The sequence below is a fragment of the Mus caroli genome, chromosome 8, assembly GCF_900094665.2.
Source record: "Mus caroli chromosome 8, CAROLI_EIJ_v1.1, whole genome shotgun sequence".
Lineage (NCBI taxonomy): Eukaryota > Metazoa > Chordata > Mammalia > Rodentia > Muridae > Mus > Mus caroli.
This window is the reverse complement of record NC_034577.1, coordinates 97,178,605-97,205,334: the sequence shown is the minus strand read 5'-3', so window position 1 is coordinate 97,205,334 and position 26,730 is coordinate 97,178,605. Positions and strand designations below refer to the sequence as shown.

The 26,730-nt window shown below is 45.3% G+C and overlaps 2 protein-coding genes across 3 annotated transcripts in view; both read right to left on the bottom strand.

Moving 5' to 3' along the window:
• Window positions 1–13,744, bottom strand: part of Nfatc3 (nuclear factor of activated T cells 3) — a 77,637-nt gene extending 63,893 nt beyond the window's left edge. For both annotated transcript variants that reach the window (XM_029480364.1, XM_021169508.2), the window contains exon 1: window positions 13,380–13,744. In XM_029480364.1, the coding sequence (XP_029336224.1) occupies window positions 13,380–13,482 (103 nt within the window). In that variant the 5' untranslated portion in view covers window positions 13,483–13,744. The remainder of the gene's footprint in view (window positions 1–13,379) is intronic.
• A 5,873-nt stretch (window positions 13,745–19,617) lies between these two features.
• Window positions 19,618–26,730, bottom strand: part of Dus2 (dihydrouridine synthase 2) — a 41,108-nt gene continuing 33,995 nt past the window's right edge. Inside the window, exons 10-15 of the mRNA XM_021171121.2 lie at window positions 26,023–26,056; window positions 24,583–24,716; window positions 22,915–23,064; window positions 21,495–21,582; window positions 20,359–20,432; window positions 19,618–20,144 (exon numbers count right to left, since the gene is read on the bottom strand). Coding sequence (XP_021026780.1) covers window positions 19,907–20,144; window positions 20,359–20,432; window positions 21,495–21,582; window positions 22,915–23,064; window positions 24,583–24,716; window positions 26,023–26,056 — 718 coding nt within the window. The 3' untranslated portion in view covers window positions 19,618–19,906. The remainder of the gene's footprint in view (window positions 20,145–20,358; window positions 20,433–21,494; window positions 21,583–22,914; window positions 23,065–24,582; window positions 24,717–26,022; window positions 26,057–26,730) is intronic.

Below are 26,730 nucleotides of genomic sequence, written 5' to 3'. Positions count from 1 at the left end.
AGGGCAGGAAGCAGGAGCTGATGCAGAGGCCATGGAGGGATGTTCTTTACTGGCTTGCCTCTCCTGGCTTGCTCAGCCTGCTCTCTTATAGAACCCAAGACTACCAGCCCAGGGATAGTCCCACCCACAAGGGGCCTTTCCTCCTTGATCACTAATTGAGAAAATGCCTTACAGCTGGATCTCATGGAGGCATTTCCCCAACTGAAGCTCCTTTCTCTGTGATAACTCCAGCTGTGTCAAGTTGACACAAAACCAGCCAGTACAGGCAGTAAATGAAATCTTCTGACAAGGAGAAAGAGGAAGGCTGAGAACCTGGGCAACCATACTGAAAACAGGATGATGAAACCAAGCCATTCTAAAACGTGTATATTGAAACCCTAAGTGCTCTTCTACTCCCTTGGCTCACAGCATACACACTTACACTCTAGGCAATAGACTGGCAGACTTTTCACTTGGGACTCTAATTAACCAAAGGAAAAAGAACTACAGATAATGACCTCAAAGGCAACCTAGTAAGAACCCCTACAAGGAGGCAGGCCTGCAGTTAGCAAACATCACAAAACAATGTATTTCGGTGCTTCGTTTTAAGTGATAAGCAGGTAACAACAATCACCAAACAACTGAGAGAAAAGCTTCAAAACTTAAAACAGTCAAAAGCCAGACGTGATGGCACATGCCTCTAATCCCAGCTATCCCAAGGCTGAGGCAGAGGATCTCAAATTTAAGATATAGTGAGCTTCAAGCCAGCCTAACCAGCAGAGGAAAACCATGACTCAAAACAAAAAAAAGGAAAACAAACAAACATACAAACAGATATTCATTTAAGATTAAACAACAACCAGGTGTGGCAACAGAAGCCTGTGTAACAATAGAACTAAAGAAGCAGAGGCAAAAGACGTAAAATTCAGTGGGAGATTAATTCTGTCTCCAGGGTAAAATAGACCACCCAATATCTTCCTCTAGCCTCTGGGCTTGTGCATGCACAAATATATACATTAAATAAATAAATAAGAAAAATTGCTGAAAATTACATTACAACTTGAATCTGCAAACATATTGCAATAAAAAGTAACAAAAAGTAAAGTAATATAGTCCCATAGTTTCATAATAAGCAAAGACAATTCAAATAAGGCATTCAGCCAGGTTTGGCGGCATACACCTGTAATCCCAGCACTCTGGAGGCAAAGCCAAAAGGATCACAGCAAGTTCAACACATGGACTATATAACAAGCTGCAGGCCAGCCAGGGCATACAGATTGAAACCCTGCCTCAAAAAACAAAACAAAAACCAAGCTGGGCATAAAGGCATATACCTTTAATCCCAGCACTCCGAAAGCAGAGGTGGGTGGATCTCTGAGTTCAAGCCCAAGCTGGTCTAAGGAATAAGTTCCAGGATAGCCAGGACCACACAGAGAAAGCCTGTCTTGGAAGAAAAAAAAAAAAAATTAAAAACAAGCAGGGGTAGGGTGATAACTGAATGATCAGAAAAAAAACTAGAGTTACAGAGGTTTCAAGCCATTATGTGGGTGCTAGGAACCAAACATGGGTCCTCTTCAAGGGCAACAAGTACTCTTAAATGCTGAACCATCTCTCAAATCCTCCCTTTAACCCTGTAATTTTCCTTTTCTTTTTTTCTTTTAAAGAGTTATTTCTTTATGTATATTTATACTCTGTTCAAATGTATGCCTGCATGACAGAAGAATACATAAGACAAGAGGAAATCAGATCCCATTATTGATGGTATTGAGTCACCATGTGGTTGATGGAAAGTGAACTCAGGACCTCTGAATAAGCAGTCAATGTTAACCACTGAACCATCTCTTCATCCACTTTAAAAAAAAAATGGTTAATCAATTAATTTAATTAGGGGTACTAAAGGCAGAAATGAGGTGTTATTTAAAGGAGCATGGTCAGCTTACCAGTAGTGACTTTAGCTTAAGAAGAGGTAAGGTCATGCCGGGCGTGGTGGAGCATACCTTTGATCCCAGCACGCGGGAGACAGAGGCAGGCGGATTTCTGAGTTCAAGGCCAGCCTGGTCTACAAAGTGAGTTCCAGGACAGCCAGGGCTATACAGAGAAACCCTGTCTCGGGAAAAAAAAAAAAAAAAAAAGGAGGTAGGGTCTCATCATGAGTCTCTCCCCTTGCTAGTTATAAGTATAGGTATAGGTATAGATTTTTGAGACAGGGTTTCTCTGTGTAGTCTTGGCTGTCCTAGAACCAGGTCTGTAGACCAGCTAGTTTCAAACTACCTGCCTCTGGGATCAAAGTCGTGTACTACCAAAGCCTGGCCATACAATATTATTTTCTAAAATAAGCATTTTTCCTATCCTGTCACTTTTTTTTCAATAATTTACTTTTTTTTATTCACTTTATAACCTGACCACAACCCCCTCACAAATCCCCTATCCTATCATCTTAAAGAGCTTGAAGGGAACCCAGTCTTAAAAAACAAAAAGCAGGGCTGGAGAGATGGCTCAATGGTTAAGAGAACTGACTGCTCTTCCAGAGGTTCTGAGTTCAAATCCCATCAACCACATGGTGGCTCTCAACCATCTGTATATGAGATCTGATGCCCTCTTCTGGTGTGTCTGAAGACAGCCACAGTGTGTCTAAAATAAATAAATACCAAAAAAACAACTAAAATTAATGCAACTTCAGAGTTCATATAATTCTATCCACTCTAAATTATGATAAAGAGTATTATAATTAAACCCATGCCTAACACTGCAGAGACCCAGGGCAGAACCGAACACAGCTGCCTCCCCCCAGCCCCTACCCCCACCCCCACCCCCATCAATAATGATGTTCTGCTATACTAACAGATCAGTGTCACCAGAGAGGCTACCTCTGCCAGCTGATGGGAATGTATGCAGAGACCCACAGCCAAACAGGCTGAGAGGGAGCCCAGGTTAAAGATCTCCTGTGGGTCCTTCCCCTTGGAGTTTAGGGAACCCCATAGAAGAGGGGAGGAGAAATTGTGAGAGCCAGAGGGGTCAAGGACACTGGGAGAACAAAGCCTACAGAATCAACTAAGAAGAGCTATTGGGGGTGGGGTGGGGTGAGCCTGGGGAAAGGGAAGATGGAGGGAAACTAACTGGGAGAAGTGGAAGGAGAAAGCTGGGGTTCGGATGATTGTATGAAAAAAAAAATAAACAAAAATTAAATGAAAAAAATAAAGCTGGTAAAAACTTCACTCCAAATACACACACACACCGTCTGCCTGCTTGAACCTCTGCCCCACTCCCCACCCCTGCCTCATTTTTCTAGACAGGGTTTCTCTGTGTAGTACTGGTTGTCTGAGAACTCACTCTGTAGTGGCTGGCCCCAAACTCTGAAATCCACCTGCTTCTGGCTCCCAAGAGATGGGATCAAGTGCATGCCACCACTGCCTAGCTAAGAAAAACAAGTCTAAAGCACTAACCAAATAAATAAATAAAAATTAAAAAAAAAAAAAAGGCAAAGGTTTGACAAAGGATCTGACATTAAAAACCAAGCTAACAAGACTTAACATAAAGCTAAGGTCAGACTCAAGCTCACAGCAGTGACCCTGCCTTAGCTTCTCCAACACTAGAATTGCAGAAATGAGGTCATCAATCACACTTGGCTGAGATATATATTTTACATGCAGAGCTCTTACCTGCTGCAAAGAGCAAGACATACGGAAACTCTACATTTTATAAGAAATGAAACTTTTTAAGTTACTTAAGTGTGCCTGGGATTTTCAGGCTTTCGTTGAATTACAATTCCTTTTCACACACAAATACCAATGTGTCAACTAAAACTTTCCAAACAAATTTCAGGTTATGGTAAGTTATCAATTCATGGGCTATCTTACTTAAATCTCACAGCTCCAGTTGGCTCTCTTGCCAAAAGCTTGCCAACTACAAGCACGCAGGAAAGTTGTGTAATATAAATATATATACAGAAAAAACACTTGCTCTTATTTGTCTCTTTTAAGTCTCCCTGAATAAAATTTACTCCTCTGTTACTTGAACCTCATATGGCATGTCTGGGCAAATTTGATGACTTGGATTCAGTTTTAGAAGCCAGGCTTACTGCCAAGTCTACTGTGTCTATTCTCCTTACCCACCAAGATAGCTTTAAACACCTTCCTTATTCATGTTACTGCTGTGACCAAAGTACAGCATACTATCAAATAGGGCTCAATCTGCTCAGGTTTCCTACCTCTTAGGAGTAATGTGATTGCCCTCACAGCATTATAGCTTCCTCAGCCCCATCCTTATCTAAAGTAAAGTATTTTCAACGACCAGTGAGGAGAAAGAGCTGGTAATACAACTCATTATCTTCCTTTAAAAAGTCGTTGTTTAAAAAAAAATTAGCATTTAAAAGTTTTTGTTTCATAGATGGAGCTATAACTGGTATTATATCATTCCCTAGATTGTCAAGGTCCATACATTCTCCTCTCTCTCTCTTTCTCTCTCTTTCTCCCTCTCTCTCTCCAATTAACTTTTTTTTTTTTTTTTTTTTTTTTTTTGGTTTTTTGAGACAGGGTTTCTCTGTGTAGCCCTCCCTGGCTGTCCTGGAACTCACTCTGTAGACCAGGCTGGCCTCGAACTCAGAAATCCACCTGTCTCTGCCTCCCAAGTGCTGGCATTAAAGGTATGCACCACCACCGCCTGGCTCCAATTAACTTTTTAAAGAGGACTTTCATTATACGTGCATACATTGGTGTGTGTGTACATACACTTGTGTGAAGGTGCCCTTGAGGGCCAGAGGGGATGTTGATTACCCACAGAGCTAAAGTTACAGGTCGTTACAAACTGTCCATTATGGGATCAAACTCCAGTCTTCTGCAAAAGCAGCAAGCACTCTAAATCACTAAGCTAATCTATTCTAGTCCGGAACATCAGCTTTTATAGCTGAAGAAAAGCAAGCAGTATAATTTCTCTCCAAAAATGTCCTTATGCTTAGACTTAACTGAAAAAAAAAAAAAAAAAAAAAGTAAAGCAAACCTCAAAAGCCAGAGTTTGGACTATGCCTGCCATAAAAATAACAATGAGTTTAGGGATATTTTACGGATGCTGCTGAAATGTAAATCATAACAGTAAGTAGATTCTAGGCTAGGGATACAGTTTAGTTAGTAGAGAATACATACTAACTTGCATGCAAGAGGCTCTGGGTTCTATCTCCAGTAAACTAAGTGTGGTAGCACACACCTGTAACCTCAACACTCTACAAAGGAGAATCAGAAGTTCAAAGTTATCTTCAGTATAGAAATTCTAGATCATCTAAGAATACATGAGATCCTGTCTCAAGAAAAACAAAACAAAAACCATTAAAGTTGGTTCTGATGTACCCAGGCTAGCCTTTAACTTGATATGTAGCTAAGACTGGCCTTGTACTCTTGATTCTCTTGCTTTCACCTCCCAAGTTCTGGGATAACAAGTGTACACTACTCTGCATGCCACCCTTGACCATTTATGCAACACAAGTTTTAAATTTCTGTATTATTCTATAAAGACTAGAGTATAACCTCTACTAATATTTCAGAATACTCACCCAAATATCTCTTTTGTATTAGCAAATGGTTAGACCTTACTAAGTATACAAATAACAAAGCTCTTAAAGTTATATTTCTATGTTTGCTGTAGTGGTGCATGCCTATAATACCAACATTAGGGAAGCTGAGGCAGGATTAAGAACTGAAGAACAAAACTGAATGTGGTGGCCTTTAATCCCAGCACTGGGGAAGTGGAGATCTCAAAGCAGATCCTTGAGGTCCATCCTAGTCTGGTCTACTGAGCAAGATCCAGAAGAGTCACACAGAAAGCCTATTTCAAACCAAAACAGAACAACAAAGAATTGGAGTCTGGGCTACATAGATTTGCTTCAAAAGATAAAGAAAAATAATGGAACACCAGTATCCAGCTTTGTTTCCTGTGAAACAATATAACCAGCAGTCACCTCCGGCTACCACAGTTAACGTTCCCTGTTATAATGAACAGTATCCTCTCAAACCATGAACCAAGCAAATTCTCCTTCCTCAAATTAGAGTCTTTTTGAGTATTTGGTCACAATGAAGAAATTTCCTTTGAAGTAGAGTTTCAGCAACTCTTAATTCTGCTTCAATTTTCTGAGATACTGCTTGTGGATATTTGGGAAAGGAATGAAGTTGGTTTTGTTTTTTGTTTCTTTTTTTTTTTTGGGGGGGGGGGTGTTTTTCCAGACAAGGTTTCTCTGTGTAGCCCTGGCTGTTCTGAAACTCACTCTGTAGACCAGACTGGCCTCAAACTCAAGAGATCTGCCTGCCTCTGCCTCCCAAGTGCTGGGACAAAAGGCTTACGCCACCACTGCCTGGCAGGAATGAAGATTCTTTTCACAACCACTTATCCAGAAGCCTCAAGACAATCAAGGCTGGGGCAGGCTCTAACTCCTACAGAGAAGCAGCAAGTAATGTAGACTGCTCTAAAATTAACACAAAGTGGAGCCTTTCTACCTTTTAACTGCCAAGAAAGTCACTATTTTTGGGATCCTAACTATTCTTGCTATAAAATACTTTACAGTACAATTTTCACCTCTTTCTGGAGGGCTAGAGCTAAAGGAAGAAAGCTCTCTGAAGATGGGAACAATTTTAAATTGTATGGCAGACTGAAGTAAAATCAGCAGCAGTACCATTAGAAATAGAAATTAAAAACAAAAACAAGGGGGGGGGACGGAATGGGGGACTTTTGGGATAGCATTGGAAATGTAATTGAGGAAAATACGTAATAAAAAAAGAAAAAGAAAAAAAACAAAAACAAAAAACAAAGATTACAATATTGGCAAGCAAATCAAACTAACAAACAAAAATCACACACAAAACCAAGGCCCAGTTCCAAAGCAGCAGGATGAAAACAAATGCATGCAGGTCAGCGCAGCAAGTTAGGGTGCCTGCCTCCACAGTCCGAGTCAACCCCTGGAGCTTACAGAGTTGGAAGGAGAGCACTGACCCTTTCAAGCTGTCCTCAAACCTCTACTCAAAAGTTGTGGCAGGGGGCTGGAGAGATGGCTCAGTGGTTAAGAGCACCAACTGCTCTTCCAGAGGTCCTGCGTTCAATTCCCAGCAACCACATGGTGGCTCACAACCATCTGTAATGGGATCCGATGCCCTCTTCTTGGGTTTCTGAAGACAACTACAGTATACTCATATACATATAATAAATAGATCTTAAAAATTATTTTAAAAAAAGTTGTGGCAGTGTATGCACACACAAAATAAATATTAAAAAAGAAAAAATCCAAAAATGAGCACAGGTTTTTGTTTTGCTTTAAATTCTTTCTAAAATTATGGTATGTATATATGTATGTATGATGCATCAATACAGACATGTGCATGTCACAGCATGCATATGAAGGTCAGAAGGTAACTTTGGGAATTGGTTCTTTCCTTACATCTTTACATGGAGTTCAGAGATTAAACTCAGGTCACCAGGTCTTCATAGCAAGCATTTTGACCGCCATGATATTTTGCCAATCCTGGTATTTGGAAACAAAATCTCAAGTAGCCCAGGATGACCTCAAACGTTTTATCTAGTAATTACAAGCATACTTTGAACTCCTGATCTTCCTGCCTCTACTATTCAAATGCTAGGATTATAGGTATATAATACCTATAATCACATTAGATCAGAGTTAGTTAGTTACTTAGAGACAGAGTTTCTCTGTGTAGTTCTGGCTGTCCTATAGACCAGGCTGTCCTTGAACTCAAGCTCAAGAGATCTGCTTGCCTTGCCTCCTGAGTGTTGGGATTAAAGCAACAATGCTACCATTGCCCAGCTAGATCAAAGTTTTTAACAGAACAATTATCACTTTTCTTCCTGACTGGATTTTTTCCTCATACTTACCAAAATACACTTGTTCACTTCTCTCTATCACATAGCTTTGCTAGTATCCCTAGAAGCACCCTTTAATCCGTACCAAGAAAAGTGTGAAACAAACAGAAAGTTAACAGTGCATAATGGTCCATACCTGTAATCTCAGCACTGGAGAGGCAGAGGTAGAAGGATAAGGAATTTAAGATTCTCCTCAGCTATACCAAGAGTTCTAGGCCAGTTTGGGTTACATGAGATCCTAGCTCAAAAAAATAATATAAAAATGTAAATAAAAAGCCAACTAAGCCTGGTGATATACTCCTTTAATCCAAGAACTTGAGGAGCAAAGGCAGGAGGAGAAGTTCTGTGAGTTTCAGGCTGTCCTGGTCTACACAGTGAGATTTTATGTCTCAAGAAAACTAACCAAATAAAGCCAAGCATAATGGTGCATGCTTGTAATTCCTGTACTTGGGAGGTGGAGGCAGCATGTCAGGAGTTCAAGGCCAGTCTTAGCTATACAACCCAGCCTGGCATGCACAACACCCTACCTCAAAATAAAATGAATACACACATACTGAACTATTCTTCCAAGTAAACAATGAAATGCAAATCACTGACTCACTCAATGCATACTTTCACTACAGAAAAATCTAGGTATGAAAATACAGAGTAGCAGCAATTAAATTCTCTATGATACCTAGTAAGTAGTAACCTGTACAAACATTACAGAAGATCTTAACAAGCAACTTCCCTTTCTTATTCTGACCAAATTATCAAACCATATTTGTATGATTATTTAATCAATCTCCTTTCAAACCTTACTGAGTCAACAACTCTAAAATTAGAAAAATGTATTTAAAAGCAAAAGAATACAAGTATTTATACAGAGGTAAGGAACACTGAAAAGAGTAAAGACTAAATCAAAACAGGACTGGCCAAAAGGCTTAGCAGGTTAAGACATTGCTATCAAGCCGGAAAACCTGATTTCCAACCCTGAAACCCACATGTTGGAAGGAGAGAACTAATGCTCTCAAATTGTCCTCTGATCTCCAAGTGGACCACACACAGACATGCACACAGACACAGATACACACACACAAAATAGGTAAATATAGCAAGAATTGTATTTGTTGTGTAGATAGGGTTTATGTAGCCCTGATTGTCCTAGACCTACACTATGGAGAACAGGCTGGCTTTGAACTCACAGAGATCCTCCTTCTTCTGCCTTCCAAATGCTGGGGTGCATGCCAGCGTGCCCACCACTAAAAAAAATAAAAAATAAAAAAAAGATAATGAAATTGGGACTAGAAGCATGGCTCAGTAGTTGAAAGCACTGACTGCTCTTCCAGAGAGCCTGGATGAAATTCCCATATCCACATGGTGGACCTTGAGAGATAGCTTGGTAGTTAAAGAGCACCAACTGCTCTTCCAGAAGACCCAACCCTCTCTAACTCCAATATCTGATACTCTCACACAGACATGCATACATGCAGGCAAAACACAACTTAAAAATAAGTAAATTATTAGAAAAAAAAAAGACTCTGCCTCAAATATATATATAAACAAAACAAAACAAAAAACCAGCCTGGGGTTGGTGGCACATGCCTTTAACCCCAGCACTTGGGAGGCAGAGGCAGGCGGATTTCTGAGTTTGAAGCCAGCCTGGTCTACAGAGTGAGTTCCAGGGCAGCCAGGGCGACACAGAGAAACCCTGTCTCGAAAACAAACAAATAAACAACAACAACAACAAAAAACCCCTGGGACATAAGAAGATAATTTATCAAAGAGTAAATTATATTGAACATATATTATCAGCACTAGACAACACTGAGCACTAGACAATATAGCTAGAAAAAAATCCTCAAGTTTACAAATGAAAAACCTGTGCCTAGGTGTAGCTGAAGCAGGAAAACTACCATGAGTTTGGGAGTAGGAAACTTTATCTTTATCAAAAAAAAAAAGTATATTCAGTTTTTGCTGAGGATATATAGAGTAAATTTATTGCAAAAAATACATTATAAAACAAAAATATTTCTTCTCTTCAAAAAATAGATAAGATACTATATATAATGTTGCATGCCTTTCTTTTGGTGACTCTCATTGTAAACTAGAAAACATTTAACAAATTTTGGGACTGGAAGGATGGATAGCTCAGCAATTATGAGGACCCACAATGGGTAGCTCACAACTGTCTCTCACTGCAGTGAGGTAGGAGGTTGAGACAGGAGGACTGTTATAGCTAGCTGGCCAGCAGCATAGCTTCAGGGTCAGTAAAAGATCTTGTCTTCAAGGAAATATGGCAGAGAATGATAAAGCAGAACACTGCACTTCCTCCTCAGACCTGTGCGCGCACACGGGCACACACACGCACACACACGCACACACACACACACACAAAGTGAGTGAGGTCTAACCTATGTTTTGTGGAACACTGTCTTAAGTAAACAAATTGAAATTGAAAGCTAGGCATATGTAAGCCATGCCTATAATGGCAGCATTTGAGAAGTAAAAGGATCACATTAGATGGTTCCAACTAAAGTCCAAGGTCACCCTCTAGTACACAGTGAGAGCAGAACAGCTAGGAATACACAGTATATGAAGACCTTGTCTAAATAAATCAATCAATAAATAAATAGGATAAGGAGAGAGTTCAGTAGATAAAGTGTTAGGACCTAAGTTTGATTCCCAGAGGCTATATAAAAATGCTGGATGTGGCAGTACAGGTTTGTAATGGCAACACCGGGGAGGCAGAGACAGGAAGATCCCCAGGGCTCACTAGACAGCTACATCTGGCCTAAATAGAAAGCTCCAGGCCAATGAAGAGACTGCCTTAAAATGAAGAGACTGGCAGCTTTACCCAGGATGACACCTGAGGATGGGCTGTAACTTACACACTATGTGTTCACACACACAGAAAGAAAACTGAACTGCCAGATCATGATTATTTTACAGCAAACTAAAGAGAGAGATGTAAACAGAACACCGAGTATTAGAAGCTGCTCTTTATAATAATGGAATGAGCTATACATAGGTGAGTTTCATTGTTTATTGTGTTTGGTTTTTTGAGCATGGTCTCACCACATAGTTCTGGAATGTCCTACATAAATCATATTGGCCTCAAACTTGTGGTCTTCCTGCCTCTACTTCCTCTGAAGTATAGATTAGAAACACACAAACACTGGTTATAGTAAATACTTTGCCTGGCACTATATTAATGCTTCTAAAGTTTCTATTTACTGGGGTATATGGTCATCTTGAAGTTAGATACTAAGGAAAAACAAAATTGTTTTTAAAAAAAATATTGACAGGCTATTCTGGAACTCTCTATGTAGACCACCAGTCTGGCACAGACCTCACAGAGATCTCCACCTACCTCTGCTTCCCAAGTACTGGGATTCAAGGTATGTGACACCATGTTCAATTTCCACAAAGAAGTTTTCAAAAATATTTTCAATGTATGGAAACCTCAATGTGCTCTAACTACTCTCAAACCTTCAGAGAAACATAGAACTAATATAGACCAAAATTTCCAAAATCTGCTATTTTGTGGAACTGACCAATCAGCCAAAGAACCAAAACAATGCTAACTACCATGAAAAACAATGAGTCGTGGTTCAAAACTTAAGTGGTATTTACTCATAAAAACACAACTGTGTTAAATAAAATAGCCGAGTGTGGTGTCTTACATCAGTAATCCCAGTAGTCTCAAAGGCTGAAGCTGGAGGCATATCCCCATTCTGAGGCCAGCCTGGGATACATGGAAAGTTCTAAGCTGGCCTGTTACACATAGTGAAACACTGTCTCAGTAAAATACAAAAGCAAAAAGTTTTACTTTTTCATATGATTTCCACCATAATGAGAAACAAATATTCTTAAGAAAATGACCACTGAATATGGTGGCACATGGCCCCCAATACCAGCACTTGGAAGATGAGGCAGCAGACCAGACAGAACTAGACTCTAAAAAAGAAATGATAGAAAAAACAAAAGGCGGGGTTGGGGGGAGGGGGGGAGAAAACCTCCCAGAATGTTTTAAAGTAGGCTTCTGGTAAAAGTGTTCATGCTTATCTTTGGGAATTTCAACTACAAATTCAATTGCAAACTTGTTTGCTACAAATTCACTCAAACAAGTTGTTTTATTTTTTTCAATTTCCACAACCTAAGTGCAACTCAATGCCATCCGCTCCATAAACCCCATTTTTCTATTTTATATATATAATTTATGACAATTTAGTTTGCCCAGTAATAGTTGTTTGAGCTATGTGTCTCATCTGTTTCCCAATTTTCCTCAGGAGCCGGAGACTGCATCAGTATACACTACCCACTGAGTATCCACTAGTATCTTCGACATAAGGCTGATTAAAATAATGCTAATGGGACTGGAAATGAATACAGACAGGGTTTCTTTGAATAGCCCTGGCCGTCCTGGAACTCACTCTGTAGACCAGGCTGGCCTCGAACTCAGAAATCCGCCTGCCTCTGCCTCCGGAGTGCTGGGATTAAAGGCGTGCGCCACCACGCCCGGCTCTACAGTCAACTCTTAACTTTATATTTATTACGTTGAAAACAGCATACGAAGGCTGAAAAGGAACTAAAAGGTATTGTACCACCTGGAGATTCGATGCAACGCTGAGAAAACAATGTATTAGACCTCACAATACTATGAAAAATTTTAAGTAAATCACTTAATACTGGAAAGAATAAACAGGAATATTCTTATCCATCTTCTTTTTCTAAGTTCTCTTGCATATGTAATAGGGAAGCTGAACTTAACGAACCACACTATTCCAAACCAGGTCACAGGAGAGAGTTAAGTCCCCAGTCATCCTGTTTCTATTTACTGACTGGTTTGACCCCAAGCATTATGGTGTCCAGCTTTCCCAACTTATCTTTTAAAACATCTTCTGAGAAGAGCTTTAAAAAAAAAAAAAAGAGCCTTCTAGAACATTCTAGGAGAACTATATTTTTAAAAAGCAACATATCTTGTTTTTGTTTTTTTAATCTCCAGAAACACTTTGCCCAAGCAAAACAACCCAGTTTTCAGAAAGGTCCGTTATAGTATACTTGAAACTAAGCGTGGAATATAAATTTGCACAAGTGGACCCTAACTCGAACGTGTTGCTCTCCTAGCAAAGTAGTTTTTTTTTTTTTAAAGTGGAATTTGAAAAAGGTCCTACACTACAAGAACACGCATCTTTCAAATAAAGAATTTTACAAATAGCCTAAAGACAGCGAAGTGCGCTTACACTTCTCGGAGACATTTCCTCTGCACCACGCTGGCACAGCTAGACAACCAGAAACCTCTTGGGGCTTTGGCCCCAACAAACCTCTGCCTCCAAAGCCCGGGCGTCCGCCGGCCACTGGCCTCTCGGAGTCGAGTTCCCTACTAGTTCGCTCGCAGCCAAGACACTTCCACGTCGCCCCGAACCACACGCCTCCTTCTCCTCCTCAAATTAAATCGGGCTTTCCTCGCCACCCGCACGCACCAGGGGGACCGAGGGGAAGGCGAGCTGGCGGGAGCGCGGCGAGGGCACGCTCTCCACAGTCCCGGCCGGCCCGGCACCCACCTGCAGGCCGCGAGACCTGGGACACCGGCGCTGGTGCCCCGTCCTCGCCGAAGACGAGTTTGAAGTCGAGCTCGTCGTGGGCGCCACAGTTTGCAGTAGTCATCGGCGTGGCCCGGGGTGCAGCGCCTCCTCCTCAGGCGGCCGCGGCAGCTCCTCAGCGCCGCTTCATGCTGGGCCGCGCCGGCCAGGAGGTCGCGGCTCCACTGCAAACTTTCCGGGCGGGGCCCGCGAGGCCGAGCGTTCCGTTCCGACCTAGAAAGCTGGCCGAGCGCCCCGCCGCAACGGGAGCCGTCACCGCCACCGGTCGAGGGTGCAGAACAGCCACGGTCGCCTCAACCAAGGCTCCCCGCCCCCCGCCCCCACAGTCGCCGCCACTGCCGCCACCGCCGCCGGCGCGCTCCCGCGCCCTGCAGCGCGCCCAGCCCCGCCCCTCGCCGCGCTCCCGCCCGACCGGGCAGCCCATAGGCCGCTGGCCCCGCTGACAGCCACGGGCCCCGCCTCCTCGCCGGCCTATCGCGTGAGTCCTCAGCGAGGAGGAAGTCACGTGAGCAAGAAGCACCAGAGCCCTGCTCCCTCTCGGAAGTTGTAGTTAAAACTCTTTCTTCCGCAGTTTCTAAACCAAGACCAGGGTAGGGCCAATAGCGCTGTCTAATTAGATTGGGAACCCACGTAGGCCAATTGGAGACTATCCTTTTCCCCTCATCGGGCGGAGCTCATGTCGAGGAAGTGGGTAGCAGAGCGCCAGGGTTATAGGTGTCCGGATATTTGGCCCCACAGAGGTACTTTTCACTTATGACTGAGTTTAGATTGGATGCGTTCGTTAGACCACCTCACCCCCGCATCCCTCCATACCAACTTCGATGGCGTAACTTGGAGAGGGACAGGGATTGGTTCGAACTTTTGGGTAGGTTAGGGTGGAGCCGAAGAAAACCTTGCGAGACAAGTCTGGAGTCGATTCAGATCCACCCTTCTGGGGTGGGGCCCCGTCTCAGTGGCTGTGCCTTTGTCCCCTCAAGCCGGCCCTGAGAGGACACCGTGCATTCTAGCTAGGCCTCACCTAAATCAGAGGGACCAGGTGTGGTCCTTGACGGAAGTTGAGCAGACAACAGAGAAAAGTACCCTTCTTGACCTCTGCATCTTAGTACATAACCGTGAGACTAAGGCACTGTGACACTAGAGCAAGGAAAGCCCACATATAGGAAGTGACGCTGTCAAAAAGAACCCGCTTTCAAACTTGGTTCCACTTCAAAGAGTCTGCCTTCCCCAGTGAGACATGAGATGGCCCAAGACACCATCCCTTGGAGTCTGGGGACTCAGTCTTGTTTACTTAGCGCATGATTAAAAGAAAGAGTTGGGAGAAGCCAGTGACCACCTCCCCCACGACAGCAAGTCTCATACTACTCACAAAGGCCCCTGGGAGAATGGAGCAAACACAAGCTCCTTGCAAAGATCTCTGCATCTCAGTGAATCCTGGGCTACTAAGCGAGCGTCAGGGGGACCCCAGCTAAGCCTAGGGTCAAAAGAGCAAGGAATGTTCTGAGCTCGTGAGCCATTCATCTTGGACTGGTTTATTCCTGCTCAGGGCTTTACTAGTACTTAGGAGGGACATAGAGATACAGAGATAGTCTCCCTTCAGGGTTGAGAGAGAGAGGAATAGCAAATATATAATTACTGTGCAAAGAGATTAGAGCTGTGATAGGAGCTCTGAGGACACTGAACTCCCACCCACACGCTACAGGAGTAGTAGAAACTGGAGATCCAAGCAAAAGACGAGCAAAGCTTGTTCCATAGAAGGACCAATGGGCAGAAGCCAAAGGTGATGCTGTATGAGTGGGCATGGTCACTGGGTGATGCTAAGCTGGAGACTATAATAGTCACCTCTCTATAGAACACTTGGCTAAGGGCATTCAACGCTGCAGGAAGAGGAGGCAGTCAGGCTTACTCTTATCCATCTTCTTTGGCTGCTGTCCCAGCACTCACATGGCAGAGGCCAAGATCAGGTGCTCATCATCTCCTCCTCCTTCTTCTTCTTCTTCTTTTTTTTTTTTCCCCCAAGACAGGGTTTCTCTGTATAGCCCTGGCTGTCCTGGAACTCATTCTGTAGACCAGGCTGGCCTTGAACTCAGAAATCCACCTGCCTCTGCCTCCCGAGTGCTGGGATTAAAGGCGTACGCCACCATGCCCGGTCCCCATCATCTTCTTACATAGTGAGTGTGAGGACAGCTTAGGGACACAAGATCCTTCCTCAAAACCAAAAGTGAAGGACTTAACCTATTAAGTGGGTAAAACAAAACAAAACAAAACAAAACATCACAACAAGCTATCCTGTCTTCAGAGGGGCTAACCTAGAAAGCTTGAATTGGAAACTAGGAGACCAAAGGCTACATCCCACCTGCAGCTGAGACAGACTCTAGGCTTACCAACTAGTTCCCATGGTTCCATTATCCTATAAGGTCCCCCAAATTTAGCCAGCTTACTTCCCCATTCCCATAAAACTTAAAGCAACTTCAGCTCCAGTCTGTACATGCATGCTTGTAATTTAGATTGAGATCGAGGACCCAGTCTCCCTCCCCTCCCTGGGTATGACTTCACCTGAGCCAGGTGAATTGGGCTAAAGTAGGGGCCGCAGAGCTGGCGAGATAGCAGAGCTGGCGAGACCGAGCATTTGCTGTTCTTCCAGAGGATCTGGATCTGGTTCCCAGCACTGACATGGTGACTCACAACCATCTGTCACTCCCAGGGTGTCTGATGCTGCCTTCTGGCTTTACGGGCACAAGGCACACATATAGTACACAGATATACAAATAGACAAAACATTCATGTGCATAAAGTCAGATAAATCTTTTAAAAGAATAAAAATATAAATCTGACCAGGGAGGCAGAATGTAGACCATGGCCTGTCAATTCCTAAACTTCATAAGGGACCACAGAAAAATCCACCCATTTATTAAATGTTCAGCAATACATCTTCTTTCCCCCAGACATTGAGTACTGGAGACTATCTAGAAAAGGGCCAAGCTGCAGGAAAGGCTTCGGTTTAGGTGTTAAAGGCTCAGCAGAGGAAAGAACCAGTTGTAGGAAATGAGTTACTATTTTGGTAAGAAAGGCAGCATGAACTGTGTTGGGCAAGAGGAAGGGAAGGGGAGAGGGAAGGAGGAAGAGAGAGAGAGAGAGAGGGAAGAACTCAGCAACTAGATGCCTATAGGCCATGAAGCCCCCCCCCCACACACACACACACACTCCCCTCCCCCAACATGCATACTCCTTTCACCATTTCCCCAGCTAGGGCCGAGGTTTCTTTCCCCTAAAGATCTTGCTAACCATCTACTCCAACTGCAGAGGTCTCAGGGGAGCCTGGTGGGAAGCAGGGTAGACAACAGAGACCACCGAGTCTCCACAGACTCTTTCCCCCTCCTGTGTAAATGATGGCCCAGGCTTGAGAATCAAGAGACACTTTCTGTTGCCATAGGCCTAGCCTTGAGGCTCTACTGCGAAGACTTCTTCTATGCCACAGGACCATGGAGTGGTACAGCTTAGCCCAACCCTGCCCCTTGTTTCATATTAGGGAAAACCAGGAACCTTCAAGTTTAGAAATTCTTTCTCTCTGTGCCATATACCCTCTCCCCGCCCACCACACACACACACACACCCCTTCCAAACTCTTAGTTCACTGTTTCTGTTCTCTACCTCCGTGCCAATGCTTGCCATAGAGAAACGGACTGCCTGAAGCAGCTCCAGTTTGGATAGCTAAGTTAAAACCAGCCAATTCTAACCTCAAAACATTAGCTGCTAAAGTCAGCACGGAGTACTGAGAACCCAGGCCATCACTCTGTCTTCTGCTGGACTAGGGGTTTGCGCTTGGTCCAGGAAGCAGTTTCCAAGACCAGAGTCCTGAAAAGAGCAGCACCTGGGAGGACTTAAGCCTGTGGGAGTCACAGCCTCAGATTCCCCCTTATCTTTCCCCACGGCAAGCTTCCTTCTGTAACTTTGTAATCGCCACCAACTTCTCCAACCTTCCTCCTACTCCTCCTCATGGAAGGTAAACCATGTATTTTAGGCAGAGTGTGCTGGTACATGTTTGTAAGCACAACACATGGGGTGGGGGGGCTGCAAGTTGGAAGCCAGCCTGGTCTACATAGCCAGCCAGGACTACATAACAAAACACCACAGAATAAAAACAACAACAATAATCGTCACTGGGGATGTAGGTCCATTACAAGAGTGCCTGCCTGGCATTCACCAACCTCTGGATTCAATCCCCAACACACCATAAAACCATAAGTAAAAGTAAGTTTTAAAAAGAAAACTCTGTTAAAGGGGCTAGCAAGATTGCACTTGCCACCCAAGCCTAATGAGCTGAGTTTGCTCCCTGAGAACCACATAAAGATGGAAGGAGAGGAATGATTTTCCAAACTCACCCTCTGATATCCAGATGCCTCCCCCAACAGAGTAATCAATAAACAAGAAATACATATAGTTCAAGGCTAGCTGCACAAGAAACTATCTCAAGACAAAAAGAGAACAAAAAGACCCCCATAAGTCAGGCTAAGGAGAGCGCTGCAATCAAGGATATGAATGGGTGGATACTACTACTTCTCCCCCAGGACGGGGTTGGGAACTCTTAAGTGAATTATTCTGAGAGCAGACAGGGAGAGACAATGCCTTCAGGCTTGACTAGGCCTTTCAGTCAGTCCCAGATCTTGGGCAGGTCGAGGAGTCCAAAGCAGACATCATGCAGCTATGCTAATGAACAAATCGTTCAAGGACCAACAGGTTCACCCAGGATCTTTGCCAGCTATGCCCCATCACTGGGCACATACTAACCAGCCCCTCCTCAACTGGCTACAAGCCTCTCCCCAGGGTCCTCAGAGCTCCTCCCAATCACCTCAATGCCACCTGCATCTTAGCAGCACCCATTTCTCTGCTTCCTGAATCGGGAAAGTGAATCTGACCTTGCCAGAGAAGGAGCTGTCCCAGAAAAAAAACACACTAGTGAGAAAAAGAGGTTTGATGTCAATGCCCGTGGCCACTTAGACTGCACTTGATGCTCTGTCCCCCAGATTCTGTTCCAGCATGCCTGGGAGAAGGGGTCCTCTGGGGGCCTTGGTCTTCCTACTTCCATCCCAAGTACAAGAAAAGGTAAAGGGGGGATTTTTAAGACAAGTTTAGTAGAAACAAACAAATCTAGACACGAACTGTCTAAATCATGGAGGCTGAGTTCAGACCAAGACTCTCTTCCACCTTAGTGGGGCCCCAACTCGATGCCAGCAGAAACACACAACCACAGAGTACCCACCCCAGCATAGGCCAGCCTCACACATGCAGAAGACCACAGATTCCACTAAGAGGCAGATGGCCAGAAGTGAGTTACCCAAGGTCAAAAGGCAAGGGGGCTTGGAGAGGCCTCTGGGAGTGTGGTAACTTGGTAGCTTTATCTGAACAAAGAGGAGCTAGTGTGGGTGGCAATGGAATAGACAAAGCCTAAACCACTAAGCCTTTGTTTCAGAGACACGCAGGGCCAGGGGGCTGCAAGTTGCCGCAAAGTCTTGAGGCTGTCCTCGGGGGACTTGTGGGAAAGAAAGGTTCAGTCTAGAGGGGAATCCTCCCCCCATATACCCTGGCAATAGGAAGGTCACACACCCTGTTTACAGCAGAGGAAGCGGGTGGGGTGGGGCAGGGACCTTTGGTCAGGCCACCCCTCCCAGCAGGGGAGTGGGGAGGCCCCAATAAATGTGTGGGAGCTATTTGTTTGCTTCTCACTGCCAGGAGGAAATTAAAGAGAATCTACCACTTCCTTTCACCTCAAGTGGGACTGGGGGGGTGCAGGGGGGAGAGAGCTGTGACTGCTGCATTTGACAAAAACCAAATTGCCACCATCAGCAGCCCTGAGGTGTTCCCTGCCCTGAGCAGGCACTTCATCAGATCTGAGTTCAAATTAGCTGTAAGGCTTTATAAAGGAGACTACTGACTGGCCCATTGCCCTCCAAGTCCCCTAGGTTTGCATTGGCCCTTTATGGGGTATCAGATACTCTTGGTCTTTCTGAGATTGCACAGAGCTCTCATCAGGAAAGTCAACTGAAGATTAATACCTCATTAAAATGGTTTTCTTGGTCCTTACCTGCTTTCACCAAAATCCAGCGGACCCCAAAGGTCCACTCATTCCCTACATGTAAGAGATACACTTTGGGAAGCTCCAGCTCTGCACAGAGGATGGAAGTAGAAAAATTATGTCAGGATGTAAGGTTGAAGCAGGTGGCCTTGGGTGAGAGTCTTTATTGCACGATACCAATGTCAAGTTGGAAGTGAGGCCTAAAAACCTCATTGGGAACTTGGCTTGGCCATCAGACATATGAGAGACAGTATTACCCTTGGGCATTTCTTGGCACTTGTTTCAGACTGATGACCTGGGCCAAGGCCTCTAGGTTTGCATGTCAAGGGCCAGCAAACTATCCAAGGGCACCTGGTTTAGGTCCTGGCACCCGTCACCCCTTCACATCAGTCCCACACACTGTCAGCCAGAGCAGGAGTCAGCAGCCTTCCAGAAGATTCTCCTCACTACTGTCCAAGGTTACAAATGGCTTCTTGCATATCTCCCCAGGTAGTGCTGGCTCCTGAACTCTTGGGCCCCCAGGGTCTTGGTCAGGGGCCTCTCGCTTGCGCTTGTTCAAGGAGGGGCTCTCCTCACCCAGCCGACCCTCAGGGAGGCCCTGGCTCCTAAGACACACAATTGCTGCAGTCTGCTCCGCCAGTTTCTTGGACTTGTCCCTGGGTAAATGAAGCAATGATTAATGAAGCAAGTCAACAGCAGGACTATGGCCTTGAAGCCCTGAGCCTACAAATACTTTGAAAAGATTCCGATAAAACTGCTAAGATGGGTCATCACTGGGTGCTCTCACACACAATACAACCAAGTCTCCCAGATCCAGAGTAGACTTGGATCCCCACACTAACAGTCTCATACCATCTGAGGAGCACTTACCACAAGGTGGACTGGTACTTTTGTTCCGCAACAGTGACAACAGAGCAAAACATGCGATCTATAGGTCGCTGAACCTGGTGCAGAGAGCAAAGGAAACAGAAGACTGCCCACCTGCGTCATCACATGCTGAACACATAAATGAAAGAAGACTTCTCCCACCCCACCCCACCTTGGATTTTACTGTGCAGCCCTGGCTGTCCTGGACCTTGTTATTTAGACCAGGCTGGCCTCAAAGTTGGAGCTTCACCTGCTTCCTCCTGAGTGCTGGAACTAAAAGCACGCACCACAACTGCTGGGCTACAACTTCTAACTTAAGTCAAACGGGGGCTCCCTGATCACATGCTCCGCCCATGGGAAAGTACCTGCTGCATATTTCAGGGGAAAGGGGCAGTTATGCAAATTGATGATGATATCAAGTGTGTCAGCGAGTTCTGTCACTGAACTAAACAAAGGGCCATTATCTGCACCTGACTATGGGGGCCTCTGCCTACTGACTTCTATGTGGGCCAGTTCCCAGCAGAAAGGAGTTCACCAGATGGCATAAAACTGAGAAGAAACAAGTGTGGGGGCAAAAAAGGTACATCTGGTGGAGGGATCAGGCGGTGTGGCTGGAGTAGAGAGCTGAGTGGAAGACATGAAACAGGGAAGTATTTGGGGGTGGGTCTTGTGTTCTGGGGAGCTGCTAACTTGAACAAGAGGCAGAGGTTTAGATTTGTTTTCCAAAAGTCACTCTGGTAGAAGGGACACAAGGCCCAGAAAGCATAAGCCTGGAGGTCAGAAGGCCAGTAGGGAAGACAGAACAGCCATGGGGATCAAAGGAAGTGAAGCAAGAGTATCTATCTCAAGGTTTCCACCCCAGGGTCCCTATATGTGGTTATAACTCTGTGGCCCACTGGCTGAAGCCCAGCCCAATGATAAATGTGCCAGAATTGGACAACAACCCAAGGTTGGAGATAAAGGGCTATCAGCAATTGATCCTACTACTAGCAACTTATGCACGACTACGGACAGCAAGTTCAGATGCTACCCAGGCAGCCTTAGCTCTGAGGATGAGCTGTGAGTGTACTACGGGGATGGTAGCATTGTAGGAAGCACTGGGGTTGGAAGCCAGACAGGCAACAGCCAGAAAAACTCACTGTTTCATACACAGGTTGTGGCAGCTTCTCTCTCCGACACCATTCCAGCAGGCACATCTTGGGAGTGATCTGGGGTGGATATGCTCTCCTAGGAAAAGGAGGAGAAACAGTTAGGGCCTATTTTCCATTTCTACCCTAGGTCTTAGCAAGAGCCACCAAGCAGCCACTGGTATATGCTAGAGGAACTGGAGAAACTGAGATATCAGTTTGTGCCTACTCCCTTCTGGTTCCACCTGCAGGTGCATCCTAGGTTTTAATCTACAGGAAAAAAGGGCTTCTCCATGCTTAGCATCATAATGAGTACATGTATGTGAGAACTCCCAGTTCTCTGAGTGGCAGGCTGAAAAACAGCCTTCAACAGCCAGGAAAGAAGGTTTTCTTGGCCTTTCAAGACCAGATCTGAGGGACTGGGTGGAAGTAGGAGATGACAGTGGGCTTAGAGCTCTAGCTTAGTGCCCAGTGTGATTCTATCTGCTGAGTGTCAGGGTTATTTGCTCTGCTACAGACACAATAAACTCTGGCTTCAGAGTCTGTCTGTCACAGGGAGAGAGGGACATGTTCCAACTTCCACTGGGAGCTCCCTCTGGCATATGACTGCCCAACAGCTGTCCACTTAACCCCACCTCAAGCCCTTGCCAGATAAGACTGGCTCCTGATCTGGGTATTGGAGACTTGAGAAGGCTCAGACCCAGATGGCAGGGGACAAGAATGAGGGCACCACTCAAAGCTGAGTCACAATGCGAGGCAAGAATCGGACTGGAGCTACTTCTGCCTAGAGAGGGTCCACTGGGCTGGTGAGGGGCGGGGTATGAGCAGGGATACAGAGCCAAGGAAAGACGAAAGCTTCAGGGGGGAGAGCACAGATTCTGAGGAAGAGAAAGACCCATCTCCCTGTCCCAAGTTGTAGAAGGAAGTGGGTCAGGAAAAAAGTGGAGTTCAATTCTGTCTGTCTTAGAAAAGTATGCCCCCACCAGTGCTGCCTGAGCTTCAGGAACTATCTTCTGTCCTGAAAGCACTTTCTCTTTGAGGGCAAGGAGTTCAGGTCATCAATAGCTACATGGTTAGTTCAAAGTCAGTCTAGGCTACATGAAATCCTGCCTTAAATACAATCCTTGAGGTCACACAGGCTTGAATCCTAGGACTCTAGAGTCTGAGGCAAGTGGATCTCTGTGAGTTCAAAGTCACCCTGGTCTACATAATGAGTTCCAGGACAGCATGGGTATGTAGAGAGATCTTGTCTCAAAATGAAATAAACAAACAAACAAACAAACACTAATTAAAAGCACCTTCGTGGAAAACTGAAAACTAAGACCGGGTGTCCATACTAAGGAGACCTATGGTCCCTAAAGCTTGACATTATTCACATATAACAGCCACTAAAACCCCAAGCAACTTGCTCTGGCATATACTGGAAACCTACCGGTCAAACCTGATAGCCATTTTAATGATGCCAGAGGTATCTTCAGCTGGCTCCTCAACAGCCTCTGGAGTCTTGGCCAGGAGGTCAGCTCGCCGAGCATCGAGCTCCCGAATGGTCTCCTCATAGAAGGCACCAAGGCCAAAGGCCTCACTGTAGAGAAGAGGTGGGGCAGGATAGAAACCTTAGTAGAACAGTTCAGGGTACTGCAGGAGCCCAAGAAACTTCTATACTACATATCTCAAAACCCTACCAGGGTCTGATCATCAGAAGATACTGTTTACACACCCTGACGTCTGCCAAAACTGCAAAGTATTGGATGAATTTGAAACTTTGAGTGTGAACACTCAAGGGAGGTTGGGCTAGGGGAAAAGGATTGCAGAGGTTCCACCACCACCACCATTCTCAGCTCTTTCCCAATGATGACCACACAGACGGATGTCTCCAACGAGCCAGCACAGCAGGGCTGACCTGTACTGGGACGGACATACTATCATGTCCATGTGGGCCCAAGGGAGGAAAAAGACAAAGGCTGAGGACTGACTGATTCCTCGATGCCATGGTTACCATGGACCTAGGCCTGAACCTCACAAGGCTCCAGAGTCACATTCTCTTCTGGAAGTCACAAAGCCCCCTGCTGAGCTGCTTGACCGTTATGGGATAGGGGCAGAATCAGCAGCACAAGCGGGGGACAGAAGGCGGCTTCTGGAAGAGCTTTCCCTTCTAAAACCTCCCCTCCACATGGGTCGCTGAGGGCGAGTATGATACAGAAAGCCTTAGGGGAAGAAGGGGACACACAGCCAATGTTAGGAGAAGAGGCCTTTAAGAGCGAGGACTCAAACATGAATTATGGTGTCAGTATACAGGAGGCTGAAAGAACTGGGGGGAGTCTAAGCTGCCAAAGGCCTCCAGGTGTTAACCTTGTGATTAAAAGCTGCAGGATCAGAGGGACCAAGGCGCAGCCTCCCTGACTAGTATGATGGAAATAGGTGGTCTAAAGCTCCCCTATCCCATCTCTGCCCCCCACCCCTGTTTGCTTGTTTTTCGAGACAGGGTTTCTCTGTGTAGCCCTGGCTGTCCTGGAACTCACTCTATAGACCAGGCTGGCCTTGAACTAAGAGGTCCACCTGTCTCTGTCTCCCAAGTGCTGGGATTAAAGGCATGTGCCACCGCCACCGAAAGCCTCATGTCTATTGACCACTGGTTTTGTTTGTTTATTTTTTGTTTGTTTGTTCTTTAGCCTGGCATGCAAAAGCCCATTAGTAAAAACACAACTTCCTCAGGGATTCCCAGGCCTGCCTCTTGCCTTCCTCCAGGAGTTCAGGACAGCCTGGACTATACAGAGAGACCCTGTCTTAAAACAAACAAACAAACAAATAAAAACAAAAAACAAAAACAAAACAAAAGCAGAAACAGAAATCACCTTCTTGGGAAGCTGAGAACTGAGAACAAGCGCTTACACTTAAGGAGACCTGTGGTCCCTAAGCTTACACTGTCCTAATCTAGCAGTACCCTAGTTACCAAAACTGCTACTGAAAAGTACTCTCTTCTACAAAGCAAAGCCATACTACCACACATACACATCCCTGGTCCCTCACCAAAATCTTAGGGATCAGGGTCAAGTGTGGGTCAAGTCTGCAAGAATAGCTAGATAGATCACTGTACTCTTACCAAATTTCCTGGGAAGACTGGGCAGCATGAAGCAGTCTTCCCTGGGGCGACTCCAACTGTTCCCGCAGCATTTGGCACAAGCAGTACTTGGTGTTGGTGTAGTGGTTATCATACTGCACCGCCTGAGAGGAGAACTAACATGAGCCCACAGGCTACCGGCAAATGCCGCATTGGCCTCCCAGGGGAAGGAAAGGGGCCCTAAGAGGGCATTAGAAGTGTGCTTTTTAAAGTGTGCCTGTGGGACCTGCCCCCATATAAGAACTGCCTCCACCCTGCTATCTGTTCCTCCTGCTGTCATACAAAGTGTAAGGGTCAAACTAAGGCTCATGTTGAACAGCACGCCCACTCAGCCAGCCCGACTGAGGGATCAAAGTGTAAGAACCAAGCCATGCTTCAGGCACCACAGGCTACCACAGGGAAGCAGATGCTGAGCAGCTTCCAGGGCAGGGAGAGCAACACAGAAAACTCTGGCAGGGGAAATGTAGCCCTAGGACTGGGATTAGATTTCTATTTTCTATTCCTTACAACCAGAATCAGCCATATCTTCACAAACCTCTCTTCAACTTCCCCTACATGGGTGGGGCACAACCCCATCTACTAAGCATGTTCATACACATTATCTATCAATTTGAATGTCTATAAAAAGATAGGTACAGCAGTTACCTTACTCTACAGCCTGAGAAGTGAGGCCCAGGGAAGCCAGATGACTTCCCAGAGATAATACTCTGGATGCTCATCCAGCTAGGGCCAGGGCAGGACAGCAGCAGCAGGTCAAGGCTTTGTAGACGGGCCTACGGAACCACCTCAAGCACTCACCTCCCATACACACACACACACCCCACACACACACACACACACCCCCACACACACACACTGTTGTAGCATCCCCTTTAGGCCTGCTTTCAGTACCTAGGAAAGAGCCATGACATGCGCAGGAGAATAAGTGGGTATGGAATAAGTGAGTAAGTCCCAGCCAGGGACAGGACCATGATTCAGCTTGTCTAGTCCAGAAAGTACCTGATCAGACCAGAAGCATCCATGTTGATGCTTGAGGGTATTCCCTTTCTCCGTGACAACACACCCTCTTGGAAGCTGCCGAAGGATGGCTGAACAACAGTGATAGATAGCGTCACCTTTCACCTAGTAAGCAGGCTCAGCCCTGCTGAACATGTCTTCTCGGACACACACTTGCCAGGTAGCCAGAAGAGCTGGACGGCTGGCCTGGACTGAGCTAAAGCCCTCTGCCTGCAGCTCACTGAGTCACTACAAATGTGCTAGCTGTGCTAAAGGATTTTTTTCATTATTATTATTTTTACGAGTTCACTGGGTACAGCCCTGGGGTGCTGGGATTCTATATGTACATGGCTGGAAACAGTGAGCTGTCCTCAAGCTCTTCAGTGAGCTGGATTTGAGCAGAAGCTCCAGCCCTTCCCTGCCCACCAGGACACCCAGAACCAAGAGCTGGGCTGCGGCACTGGGGAAAGGAGGCTTTAGGACAGAAGCGGCCCACAACTGGACACATGCCACATCCTACCAGCCCGGCCTAATTAATGATCAGAAAACCACCCAAATGCCACAGCTTGAGGAGAACATAGAAAACCCCAGGCATGAGTGAGATCTGGGACTGAAAAGGAAGGTGGAAAACTGCCCTGGGGAAGGGCTGGGGAAGCTCACTGTTTCCACCCATGCACACACGCAGCCCAGTACAGAGTCCCAGCATCCTGGGGCTGGCTGTACCCGATGAACTCATCAAAATAAATAAGTTAATTAATTAATTTAATTTAATCCATTAGCATAACCAACACACTTGTTGTGAGAAGAAAAAGTTATTCTCAGGTTGGGTGTGGTGGCACATGCCTGTAATCCCAACACTTAGGGAGTAGAGGCAGGAGAATAAGGAATTGGAGGTCAGCCTGGGCTATGAGCCTCTATGTTAAAACTAAGAAGTAGGGCCGGAGAGTTGGCTCAGTGGTTAAGAGCACCGACTGTTCTTCCAGAGATCCTGAGTTCAATGCTCAAGCAACCACATGGTAGCTCACAACCATCTGTTATAGGATCTGATGACCTCTTCTGGTGTGTCTGAAAAGAGCAACGGTGTACACTCATATACACAAAAATAAATAAATAAATCTTAAAAAAAAAAAAAAA